At 36.4% G+C, this 12,901-nt stretch overlaps 1 protein-coding gene across 1 annotated transcript; it reads left to right on the forward strand.

Annotated features, from left to right (window-relative positions):
• The first annotated feature begins 11,842 nt into the window (after positions 1 to 11,842).
• Positions 11,843 to 12,665, forward strand: LOC140512085 (large ribosomal subunit protein uL23-like). The gene is made up of 2 exons (XM_072621428.1): positions 11,843 to 11,851; positions 12,336 to 12,665. Exons 1-2 carry the CDS (start codon positions 11,843 to 11,845, stop codon positions 12,663 to 12,665), a joined length of 339 nt encoding a protein of 112 aa, XP_072477529.1.
• The last annotated feature ends 236 nt before the right edge of the window (positions 12,666 to 12,901 follow it).

Consider the following 12,901-nt stretch of genomic DNA (forward strand, 5'->3'; position numbering starts at 1 on the left):
AAATCTGACCTATTGTCTCTTTTTGTATGTGGTTTTATATTTTTGTAGATGGATTTCACACTTAGGATAGGAGTTAAACTATAAAACCTCTGATGTCTCCTCCAGTTCTGCAATTTTATAATTCTATTTGCTGAAAATTGATTTCTCACCTACTGGAACATTTCCATCACATTTCTCAGTGAGAAATTTATAATGAAAAAGTAAGAGGCAACAGTTTTGTAGCTTATGACATATAAAACTAATGCGCTTAAAATTGATACCTTTTCTACATAAAGTCATTTACATGATTATGAATTAATAACTAAAAATAGAATGTAAATATATAGCAACAAACATATTTATTTGTATTAAATGTATCATTTGAAATGAAAATTGTTGGTAGAAATTATAATAAGATTGGTGGTATAATATAAGGCAGATAGGTGGCACAGTGAACAGAATGATGGGCCTGGAGTTAAGAAGATTTATTAAAATCTGGCCTCACACACTTATTATCTTTCTGATTCCGGTAAGTCACTTAGCCCTATTTACCTCAGTTCGTCATCAGTAAAATGAGCTGGAGAAGGAAATGACGAATCACTCCACTATTTTTGCCAAGAAAACCTCAGAAGGGGTCAGGAAGAGTCTGGCATGACTGAGAAATGATTGAAAAACAAGAATTAGTGTTAGATGCACTAATAACAACAAGTATAGAAACAAATGTTTACATTGACATGATATCCTTATGTTTAAAAGGAACAGGAAGTTGTATATAATAGATTTGCAGTTTTGTTTTTATTTTTTATTTTATAGTGTTATGGACATGCTTATTTTATTCCAGAAATTAGAAAATAAATAATGATTTTTTAAAAACCCTATGTACCTGTGGTATTATTATTGTTTTTGTCTCATTTATTATTAAGTAAATGGTTATGTTTATGATATAAATGTGTTATTATTATGAATGGGTGATTTTTTGCAAATGGAAGCATATTGGTGGGGCCTCTAGAGCTACAGATATGAATAGGATAAATATTTTCCCTTATAATAGGATTACCTTTATGACATTGAGAGAGTTTGAGAATAATTATGTGGTGGTGGTCCTTATCTGGAAACCTGCATCTGCCAATGTGAGTGAAGTTGGAAATAAGCAAATTGGCCCAGAGTAGGTGTTCATAAATCTTATTTGTGTGGTATGAGGCATTCCATTGTAAGCATCTACCACACCTATTTGTTATACATGTATACAAATAATGGAATTTCAAAAGAATAATTGGTAAAGTAAGTCTTTTAGAAGTTCTAAGAAGAAAGCTGTCATTCCTGGTGACATAAAGAAAGGCTTTCTTGGAAAAATTACATTTAATCTATATAGAATTTCAGCAGATATAGATATGAGTGGGGTCCTCTAGCAAGAGGGGAAAGTAAAAATGAATGCGCAGACATGGAAAAGTACAAGGCCCAACACAGGGAAGTAGCATTATGTTATACATTTCTACTTTGGTATAGATTTGATAAAAATTCCACTCCTAACATTAATATTGCTCTATCTCTATGTTTTAAGATACATTTTGCTATTTTAAGTGAAATCTTCCATATTGATGTATGCCATTTAACTGTATTAATAGATTCGACAGATAACAGTCAAGCACAGGCAAACTAGACATGGTTTCCATAAAAGAGAACATGAGAATGTGAAACAAACAGCAATACATGACATTTACTTTATTCAGCCTTTGATGTATGCATTTCCCTCTACGAGAGAAAATTTTTAAATGCTATTTCCATTACATAATGCTGTAGAGAAGTTAGGTATTATAATATATACAGTGCTGGGCTTGGAGGAAGATCTGTATTCAAATCTGACCTCAGACCCTTAAAGTGCTTAGCATGGTACCTGGCACCTTTTTCTTCATTCTGACTCTTCATGTATGGGGTTTTCTTGGCAAAGATACTGGAGTGATTTGCCACTTTCTTCTCCAGCTTATTTTACAGATGAGGAAACTAAAGCAAACAGAGTTAAGGGACTTGGCTAGGGTCACACAGCTAGTAAGTGTTTGAGGCCAGATTTGAACTCAGAAAGATGAGTCTTCCTGAATTCAGGCCCAGGAGTCTATCCACTGTGCCACCTAGCTACTCTATACTATAGCACTAACTAGCTGTCTCCTTCCTGGTACATAGTAGGTGCTATACAAATGTTTATCTGCTTCCCTTTTCTTCCCCCTGTGCTTGCTGGTGGAAATATTGGCCCCCTTTTGCCATTTGAGTGACTTCTCTCTTTCTGGTTTCTAGTTTTAGCAGATCACTGCATTGAATTTGGTGTTCTTTGTTGTACACAGTAGGAGGAGTTTAAGGGAAACTGCCCACTCATTTGGGGGTGTTAATTGAGATATCCAGACAGAAAATAAAGTTAGCCATGAAAGGAAATAAAAAATAATGGGCATAATAAGCCTAACTTGATTAACTCCTCCATCCTTTTGCCTTAATTTTGTTCTTTCATTAAAAAAATAAAGTATTTGAATTGCATCATTTGAAACTCCCTTTCACGGAATTTAAAAAAAAAAAAAGATCAGTACTAACTGGATCAGGTTTGAATTGTTTTTGAATATTTTTCCTTTCACTAATTTCCCTGTGTAAGCTCAGAATTAAGCTTTTGCTCTTTATTGGGTCTTGCTTGTCAATTAAGGGATACATTGACCTTTTTGCAAATGTGCTTGTTTCTGCATGTGGTCATTAGAGCACAGACACAGTCTACCTGACAAAATGAGCAAAGTGATGTTGGATCAGTGTCTGTCTGAAATAGCCTCCATTCTTGTACCAACTATCATCAGGGGAAACCTAGTGAAAACTATGATATTTTTCTTATAGGAGCACCATGATTTAGTTCTTTTTTTAAGAGCTATAACACTAAGGTAATAATTCTTTTGAGTTACTATCATTGAAGCTTTTGCTGCAATCCTAAACTAGGGTTTTACAAAGAGTAGTTTCTGTAGTTAGAATATTTTGTCAATTTGAAGTCCTACACATCTCATCTATTAGTTTAATCATTTAAAAGTTTTTGTCTTTTACTCATGCTGACACCTTATGTCTCCTGACAATGAATGGATGGGGTATTGCTGTTAAAGCTGCCCCATCACTGACATTGTAGGTCTACTCACATAATTAGATAACTAATCAGATTCAGCCTCCATAACCTAAGAATACATATGAAGCCCCAGGACTGAGCACCTCACTCAAAAATCTGGTAGGGGGTGGTGCCTAGCTTTGGAAGAAAGTTCCAATTCAAGAATTAAAGCAAGAGAAATGAATAAATCAATGAAATATCAATGAGGTGCGCATACATATGTATATGTGCATGCATGTATATATGCATATAAATATATACATATGCATGCACACATATATATATATGTTTGTGTGTGTGTGTGTCCTTCTAGGTCCTCGAGTGTGGCCTTTTGACTGAGTCCAAGTTTTAGGGGAAAAAACATTTTATTAAGGGGCTTTGTTCTGTGAAGTTTGGATTCAGTCAAGGGGCTGAACTTGAGGACCTAGAGGGCCACATGTGGCCTTGAGGTCACAGGTTTCCCACAACTGACATATGCATATATATATATATATATATACATATGTATATTTACAATATACATATGTATATATTGACGTATGTATGTATATGCATTATGTGATGCTTGTATATTTCACAAATTTAACTCCATGACAACTGAAGTTGAAACTTAAATAAAAATGGATTTTCCTTGAGGACTACATGAATACCTAAATAAGTTAAAGAGTTTTTTTCTTAGACATAACCATTTATTTAGCCATAAGGCAAAGTTAACAGTTTCCCCAAAGTGACTAATTTATTTGTTTTTATTTTTCAACAATCACTTCCATAAGTTCCAAATTTTCTTGCCTTCTCTCCTCAAGATGAAATGTAATCTTATTACACATGCATTCCTATTAAACACATTTTTAGATTAGTCATGTTGCATAGAATTAAAATGATTGGGAGAAATCAATGAGAAAAACAAAACAAAACCTAAGAAAAGAGAAAACAATCTCCTACATTCTGTGTTCTGAATCCATGTTAATTCTCTGAATGTGAATGGCATTTTGCCTCGTGAGTCCTGCAGAAATGTTTTAGTTTCTTGCATTTCTGTGAAAGGCTAAATCTGTTAAAACCAGTCCTCACATACTTTGGCTTCTACTGTGTATAAGGTTCTCCTGGTTCTGTTCACTTCATTCAGCATCAGTTCATACAAGTCTTCCCAGGTTTTTCTGAAATCATCCTGCTTGTCATTTCTTATAGCACAATAGTATTCCATTACATTCATTTACCACAACTTGTTCAGCCATTCACCAATTGATGGGCATTCTCTTGATTTCTAGTTCTTGGCCACCACAAAAAGAGCTATTATAAATATTTTTACGTATGTGGGTCCTTTGCCCATTTTTGTGATCTCTTTGGTATACAGTCTTAGAAGGGATATTGCTGGGTCAAAGGGTAGGCACACTTTTATAGCTCTTTAAGCATAGTTCCAAATTGCTCTCCAGAATGAATGAATCAGCTCACAGCTCCCCGAACAAGGAATTAGAGTTGCAATTCTCCCACATCTCCAACATTTATCATTTTCCCGCTTTGTCATGCTAGTCTATCTGACAATTGTGATGTGGTACCTCAGAGTTGTTTTGATTTACATCTCTCTGATCACTAGTGATTTAGAGTATCTTTTCATATAACTATAGATAGCTTTAATTTCTTCCTCTGAAAACTGCCTGTTCATATCCTTTGATCATTTATCAATTGGGCAATGATCTACGGCACTCCGAAGCCCATAGATTGGACAACACTAGACCTCTGCCCAAGCTCCACTTAAGGGCTCTTTTCTGGATCCTCCTGGCTTAAGAGTGATTATCAATAGTAACTGTTACTGTTTGCCACCCAGCCTGATGTAGTTGTTTTTCTTTGACTCATTAAAGGGGCCCTCCCATAACTACTTCTTAAACAGGCATTGAATGGGCATTACCACACCCTAAGTGAGTACCTGAATAAACCTTGGTCTAAAGGGGCCAAGGTCTCCTATTTCATCCTGGGCCATCTCTAGTCATCCTGATGAATATCTGGTCACTGGATTCAGATGGCTCTGGAGGAGAAGTAAAGCTTGTGACCTGGCACAGCCCTCTCTCACTCAAAAAATCATTAAGTGCAAGTCATGTCATCATTTCTCTGATGGCATGGTCTTCTTTAGCAGTGAAGGATGACTACAACAACAACAATTGGGGAATGACTTATGTTCTTGTAAGTTTGACTCAGTTCTCTATATATTTTAGAAATGAGGCTTTTATCACAGATACTGGTTGTAAAAATTCTTTCCCAGTTTTCTCCTTCTCTCCTAAACTTGGTTACATTGACTTTGTTTGTGCAAAAACTTTTCAACTTGATGTAATCAAAGTTATCCATTTTGCATTTCATGATGTTTTCCCTCTCTTGTCACAAATTCCTCCATTCTCCAGAAATCTAAGAAGTAAGCTATTCCTTGCTCACCTAGTTAATTTATAGAATCAGCCTTTATAACTAGATTTGTACCCATTTGGACTTTATTCTGGTATATAGTGTCAGGTGTTGGTCTATGCCCAGCTTCTGCCACACTATTTTCCAGTTTTCTCAGCAGTTTTTGTCAAACAGTGAGTTCTTATCCCAGAAGCTGGGATTCTTGGGTTTATCAAAGAGCAGACTGCAATATTCATTGACTATGTCTTGTGTACCTAACTTATTCCACTGACCTACTCCTCTGTTTCTTAGCGAGTACTGCGTGATTTTGATGATTGCTCATTTGTCATACAATTTAAGATCTAGTATGGCTACGCCACCTTCCCTAGCATTTCTTTCCATTAATTCCTTTGATATTCTGGACCTTTTGTTCTTCCAGATGATTTATTTTTCTAGCTCTGTAAAGTAATTTTTTTGGTAGTTTGATTGGTATGGCACTGAATAAGTAAATCAACTTAGGTAGAACTGTCACTTCTATTATATTAACTTGGTTTACCCACAAGCAACTGATGTTTTTTCAGTTATGTAGATCTGACCTTATTTGTGTGAAAAGTATTTTGTAATTGTGTTCATATGGTCCCAGGGTTTGTTTTGGCAGATATACTACCAAAGATTTTATAGTGTCTACTGTAAATTTTAATGGGATTTCTCTTTCTGTCTCTTGCTTTCAGATTTTGTTAGTAATGTACAGAAATGCAGATGATTTATGTGATTTTATTTTGTCTCCTGCAACTTTGCCAAAGTTGTTCATTATTTCAAGTAGTTTTTAGGGGCAGTATCTCCAGTTGCAGTAACAGGTCCTCAGATAACTCAGCCCACAGGCACCAAAGGTCGGTGATGGGGTTTTATCAGCTGGCCAGAAAGGGAGAAGGACTTTCTCATAGCTCTGGCAGGAGGCAGCGGCCAGGGAGTCTGCACAGCAGCCCATAAGGAAGCTCCTTTGTTGGAGCGCAAAAACCCCTGGGGGCATTGAAGAGCTGAGTCTTACCTCAGCCCTGGGTGGAGGCCCTGGCTCAGCTGGTCTTTGTCTCAAACTGAATGGTGGCCCTGTCCATTCAGCTTATCTGAAAATCAGCCCCCAGTGCTGCCTTAGTGGACTTGGAGGCCAAGTGGCTGTGGAGAGGTATCTGCTAAGATTCTGGGCACAAAAATCCGTCTCTGCACCCAGACCAGTACATGCTTGATTGTGCCACTTTGGAGGAACTGAAATCTCACATTTTCCCAGAGTATACCCTACTCTTGACAAAGCAACCAAAAGTCAAGTAACTGGCTGGGAAAATGCCCAAAAAAGAGAAAAAAAAAAGATCATAGAAGGTTATTTTCTTGGTGAACAGATATCTCCTCCCGTCCTTTCAGATGAGGAAGAACAATGTTTACCATCAGGGAAAGACATAGAAGTCAACACTTCTATATCCCAATTATCCAAAATAAATATTCAATGGGCTCAGGCCATGGAAGAGCTCAAAAAGGATTTTGAAAGTCAAGTTAGAGAGGTGGAGGAAAACTGGGAAGAGAAATGAGAGAGATACAAGTAAAGCATGAAAAGCAGGTCAACACCTTGCTAAAGGAGACCCCAAAAAATGCTGAAGAAAATAACACCTTGAAAAATAGGTTAACTCAATTGGCAAAAGAAGTTCAAAAAGCCAATGAGGAGAAGAATGCTTTCAAAAGCAGAATTAGCCAAATGGAAAAGGAGGTTCAAAAGCTCACTGAAGAAAATAGTTCTTTCAAAATTAGAATGGAACAGATGGAGGCTAATGACTTTGTGAGAAACCAAGAAATCACATAACAAAGCCAAAAGAATGAAAAAATGGAAGATAATGTGAAATATCTCATTGGAAAAACAACTGGCCTGGAAAACAGATCCAGGAGAGACAATTTAAAAATTATGAGACTACCTGAAAGCCATGATCAAAAAAAAAAGCCTAGACATCATCTTTCATGAAATTATCAAGGAAAACTGCCCTGAGATTCTAGAATCAGAGGGCAAAATAAGTATTCAAGGAATCCACCGATCACTGCCTGAAAGAGATCCCAAAAGAGAAACTCCTAGGAACATTGTGGCCAAATTCCAGAGTTCCCAGGTCAAGGAGAAAATATTGCAAGCAGCTAGAAAGAAACAATTCAAGTACTGTGGAAATACAATCAAGATAACACAAGATCTAGCAGTTTCTGCATTAAGGGATCGAAGGGCATGGAATAGGATATTCCAGAAGTCAAAGGAACTAGGACTAAATCAAATAGTTTTTTACTTGATTCTCAAGGTTCTCTAAATATATCATCATATCGTCTTCAAAGAAGTATAACTTAGTTTCTTCTTTGCCTATTCCAGTTCCTTCAATTTCTTTTTCTTCTCTTATTGGTAAATCTAAAATTTTTAGTACCACATTGAATAACAGCAGTGATAATGTGCATCGTTGTTTCACCCCTGATCTTATTGGACATGCATCTAACTTATCCCTGTTACATATAATGCTTGTTGATAGTTTCAGGTAGATACTACTTATTTTAAGGAAAGCTCCATTTATTCTTATGCTCTCCAGTGTTTTCAATAGGAATGGATATTGTATTTTGTCACAAGTATTTTCTGCATCTATTGAGGTAATCATATGGTTTCTGTTAATTTTGTTTTTGTTATGATCAATTATGCTGATAGTTTTCCTAATATTGAACCAGTCCCGCCTTCCAGATATAAATCCTGCCTGATATTATTCTCATGATAATTTGCTGTCATCTTTTGGCTAATATCTTATTTAAATTTTTCCATCTATATCCATTAGAGAAATTGGTCTATAATTTTCTTTCTGTCTTTTGGCTCTTCCCAATTTAGGTATTAGTACCATGTTTGTATCACAAAAAGAATTTGGTAAGACTCCTTCTTTGCCAGTCTCCCCAAATAGTCTATATAGTATGGGAATTAACTGTTCTTTAAATGTTTCAAAGAATTTGCTTGTAAATCCATTTGACCCTGAAGATTTTTTCCTAGGTAGTTCAATGAAGGCTTGTTCAATTTCTTTTGCTGAGATGGGGATATTTAAATATTTTTCTTCCTCTTCTCTTAACCTGGACAATTTATATTTTTGTAAATATTCATCAATTTCACTAAGATTGTCAAATTTATGAACATAGAGTTGGGCAAAATATTTTTTAATCATTGTTTTAATTTATTCTTCATTGGAGGTGAGTTTACCCTTTTCCTTTTTGATACTGGTTATTTGGTTTTCTTCTTTTTTTAAAAAACAAATTGACCAAAGGTTTATCAATTTTATTTTTATTCATAAAAACCAGCTCTTAGTTTTATTTATTAGTTCAATACTTTTCTTAATTTCAATTTTATTAATCACTCCTTTGGCTTTCAGTAATTCTAATTTGATATTTACTTGGGGATTTCAATTTGTTCTTTTTCTAGCCTTTTCAATTCCATGCCCAATTCAGTGATCACGTCTTTCTCTGTCTTATTCATGTAAGCATTCAGAGATATAAAACTTCCACTAAGAAATGCTTTCACAGCACAAGATAAATTTTTTTGTAGGTGGTCTCATTATTGCCATTCTCTTGAATGACATTATTGATTGTTTCTATGATTTGTTGTTTGACCCGCTTGTTCTTTAGGATTGGATTATTTAGTTTCTGGTTAATTTTTGGTCTATCTTTCCATGGTCCTTTATTGCATACAATTTTTATTGCATCATGATCTAAAAAGGATATATTGACTATTCCTACCTTTCTGCACTGGATTGTGAGGTTTTTATGCCCTCATGTGAGGTCAATTTTTGTCCATGTACCGCTGAGAAAAAGGTATATTCCTCTCTATTCCCATTCACTTTTCTTCTAAGATCTATCATGTAGACCTTATCCAGAATTCTATACACCTCCTTAAATTCTTTCTTGTTTATTCTGAGGTTAGATTTATCAAGTTCTTAGAGGAGGAGGTTGAGGTACCCCATTAGTATTGTTTTGCGATCTGTTTCTTCCTTTAATTCCCTTAACTTTTCCCCTAACAATTTGGATGCCATACCAGTTGGGGCATATATGTTTAGCAATGATATTACTTCATTATCTATGATGCCTTTTAGCAGGACAAGTTTCCTTCCTTATCTTTTTGATTAGAACTATTTTTACTTTTGCTTTGTCTGAGATTAGGATGGCTACCTGTGTTTCTTTTTTTTTTTTACTTCAAGTGAAGCAAAATATATTCTATTCCAGCCTTTTACCTTTACATTCTGTGTATGCCCTTGTTTCAAATTTGTTTCTTGTAAACAATATATTGTAGGATTATAGCTTTTAATCCATTCTGCTATCAACCTCTGTTTATGAATACTATCTGTGTCTTTGTCTCCATCCTATTTCCCACCTCCATTAATGTTTTTATTTTTCCCTTCCTTTCCCCACTTCAAGAATTTTACTTTTGACCACCTCTTCCCTCAGTCTTCCCTCCCTTCTACCAGCCCTCTCCCTTTTCCCTTACTACTTCCTCCCTCCCTTCTAACCACCCTTCTAATCTCCCTTTTCTTTCCCCTTTCCTCTCTTACTGCCAGTAGGGCAAGTTAGATTTTTATACTTAACTATGTTGTTCCCTTCTCGAACCAAACCTGATGAAAATAAAGCTTAAACAATGCTCATCTCCTTCCCTTCTTTCCCTCTACTATAATTTGTTTTTGTGAGTCTTCATGTGATATAATTTATTCTTTTATACCTTCTCCTTTCTTCTTCCATTACAGTCCATTCACACCCTTTAATTACGTTTTTTTCTTTGCATCAATTAATTTACACCCATTCCCTCTATCTATGTATATCCCTTTTAAATGTCATAATAAATATACAGTTCTCAGGATTAAAAGCATCATCCTCCCATATATGGGTGTAAACAGTTTGTCCATATTGAATAACATTTTCCCTTCTTTACCTTTTTATGCCTCTTTTGCGTCTTGTGTTTGATGATCAAATTTTCCATGGGGCTCTGACCTTTTCATCAGGAAGGTTTGGAAATCCCTTATTTCATTGAATGTACATCTCCCTGCCTGAAATATTATGCTCAGTTTTGCTGGATAACTGTTATTGTAGTTGTAGTCCAAGCTCTTTTGCCTTATGGAATATCATATTCCATTCTCTTCAATCTTTTAGTGTAGAAACTTCAAGGTCCTTTGTGATCTTGACTGTAGTTCCTCAATATTTGCATTGTTTTTTTCTGGCTGCATGCAGTATTTTCTCCTTGATCTGATAATTTTGAAATCTGGCAATGATATTCCTTGGCATTTTCAATTTGGGATCTCTTTCAGGATGTGATTGGTGGATTCTTTTGATCACTGTTTTGTCCTTTGGATCTAGGACCAAAGGGAAGTTTTCCTTGATGATTTCTTGGAAGGTACTGTCCAGGCTCTGTTTTTCATCTTGGTTTTCCAGGAGATCAATAATTCTTAGATTTTTTTCACCTGGATCTATTTTCCATGTCAATTGTTTCTCCAATCAGATATTTTACATTTTCTTCTACTTTTTCATTCTTTAGATCTTGTTTGACTAATTCTTGATGCCTCATAGAGTTATTGGCTTCTCCTTGTGTAATTCAAATTTTTAACAAACTTTTTCTTCAATTATCTTTCGTACCTCCTTTTACATTTGTCCATTTTTTTCCTTTTAAGGATTTATTTTCTCTAGTTAGTTTTTTTACCTCCTTATCCATTTGGCACATTTTACTTTTTAAGGCGTTGATTGTATTTTTAGAATCATTGGCCAGTTTTCCTTCTACCTCTCTAATTTGGCTTTTAAAATCCTTCTTGAGCTCTTCCAAGAATGATCTTTGAGCTGAGATCAGTTCCTATTTCATTTTGAGGTTTCAGATGTGACTACAGTGTCAATGGTGTCCTTTTCTGAATTTGGATTTTGATCTTCCCTGTCCTTGTCACAAGATTCTATGGCCTTTGCTTTTCTAATTTGCTTCTTCTTATGTTGATTGTCTTTTCCCTGAATTTTAAAGTGGATCACTGCTTCTGGGGCACAGGGAACTCTGCCCCACATTTCTTGTGCTGGGAGCTAGGGGCCTGGCTAATGGCTTTGTATGCTGTGACCTCTGGTTCTTTCAACAACAAGATATATAAAGCAGCAGATTACTTGATCCTGAACTGGCTGGTGTGTGTTAAGTCTGAGGTGAAGTGACAATTATCTAATTTTCCCTGTGGTTACCCTGAAGTTTACAGAGTGGAGTGTGGGGGAGGAGTGGTCTGGCTGCTGGAGGTCTTCTCCCCTAGGGCTGCACTGGAGCATGGGCAGGGTCAGTGGCTGGTAAACCCTGTCTGTGCTAGTATCTGCCCAGTTGCCATGGTTATGGTAAGGCATGCCTGGTGTCCTGGTGTTGGTGCTTACTAGCTCCACCTCCCTGGGACTCAGGATCTCCTGCTGGTCTGCTGAGGTGGGGCTTCCTGGGATGCCTCCAGTCCTGCACTAGTCCCCTTCAGCCACAGAAAGAGGGACCCTTCCCGCCAATCTCCCTAGTCTCCCAAGCTAAAAGATTGCTGTGTCACTTCTGCTGCCTCCAGTATTCCTGGATTTTTCCTGGAGCAACATTCAATGTGTTTTTCAAGGTCAAGAAGAGAGGGTGCAAGTACTTACATTTTACTCTGGGGCAGAGATTTTTTTAATAAAATTTAAAAATTTGCTTTTCCCCCAAGATGGCACCAAAGGCAAAGAAGGAAGCCGTTGTCCCCCCCCAAGATGGAAGCCAAGTGCAAGGCCTTGAAGGCCAAGAAAGTAGTGTTGAAGGGTGTCCATAGCCACAAAAAAGAAGAAGATCCGAACATCCCCCACCTTCCAGCGACCTAAGACACTAAGACTAAGAAGGCAGCCCAAATACCCTCGGAAAAGTGCCCCTTGGAGAAACAAGCTTGATCACTATGCCATCATTAAGTTTCTCTTGACCACTGAGTCTGCTATGAAGAATATTGAGGACAACAACACCCTAGTTTTCATTGTGGATGTCAAGACCAACAAGCATCAGATCAAGCAGGCAGAAAAGAAGCTGTATGACATCAATGTGGCCAAGGTCAACACACTGATCCGGCCTGATGGAGAGAAGAAAGCTTATGTCTGTCTTGCTCTAGACTATGATGCTTTGGATGTTGCCAACAAAATTGGAATCATCTAAACTGTGTCCAGCTGTCTCACTGCACTTACAATAAAAAGTTTTCCCCGAAAAAAAAATAAAAATTCACGGGAAAAATTTGGAGAATGAGTAGTTTAATAGAGAGAGTGATATATCTTATATAAAAAAAATGGATTCTCTGAACACTAGACTAGACTTAGAAGAAAGCAATGACTCCTGGAGACAGAATGGAATAGTACAAATTTTTTTTAAAGATTGAAACAAATAGGAAAAATATA

This window comes from Notamacropus eugenii, chromosome 6 (genome assembly GCF_028372415.1).
Source record: "Notamacropus eugenii isolate mMacEug1 chromosome 6, mMacEug1.pri_v2, whole genome shotgun sequence".
NCBI lineage: Eukaryota > Metazoa > Chordata > Mammalia > Diprotodontia > Macropodidae > Notamacropus > Notamacropus eugenii.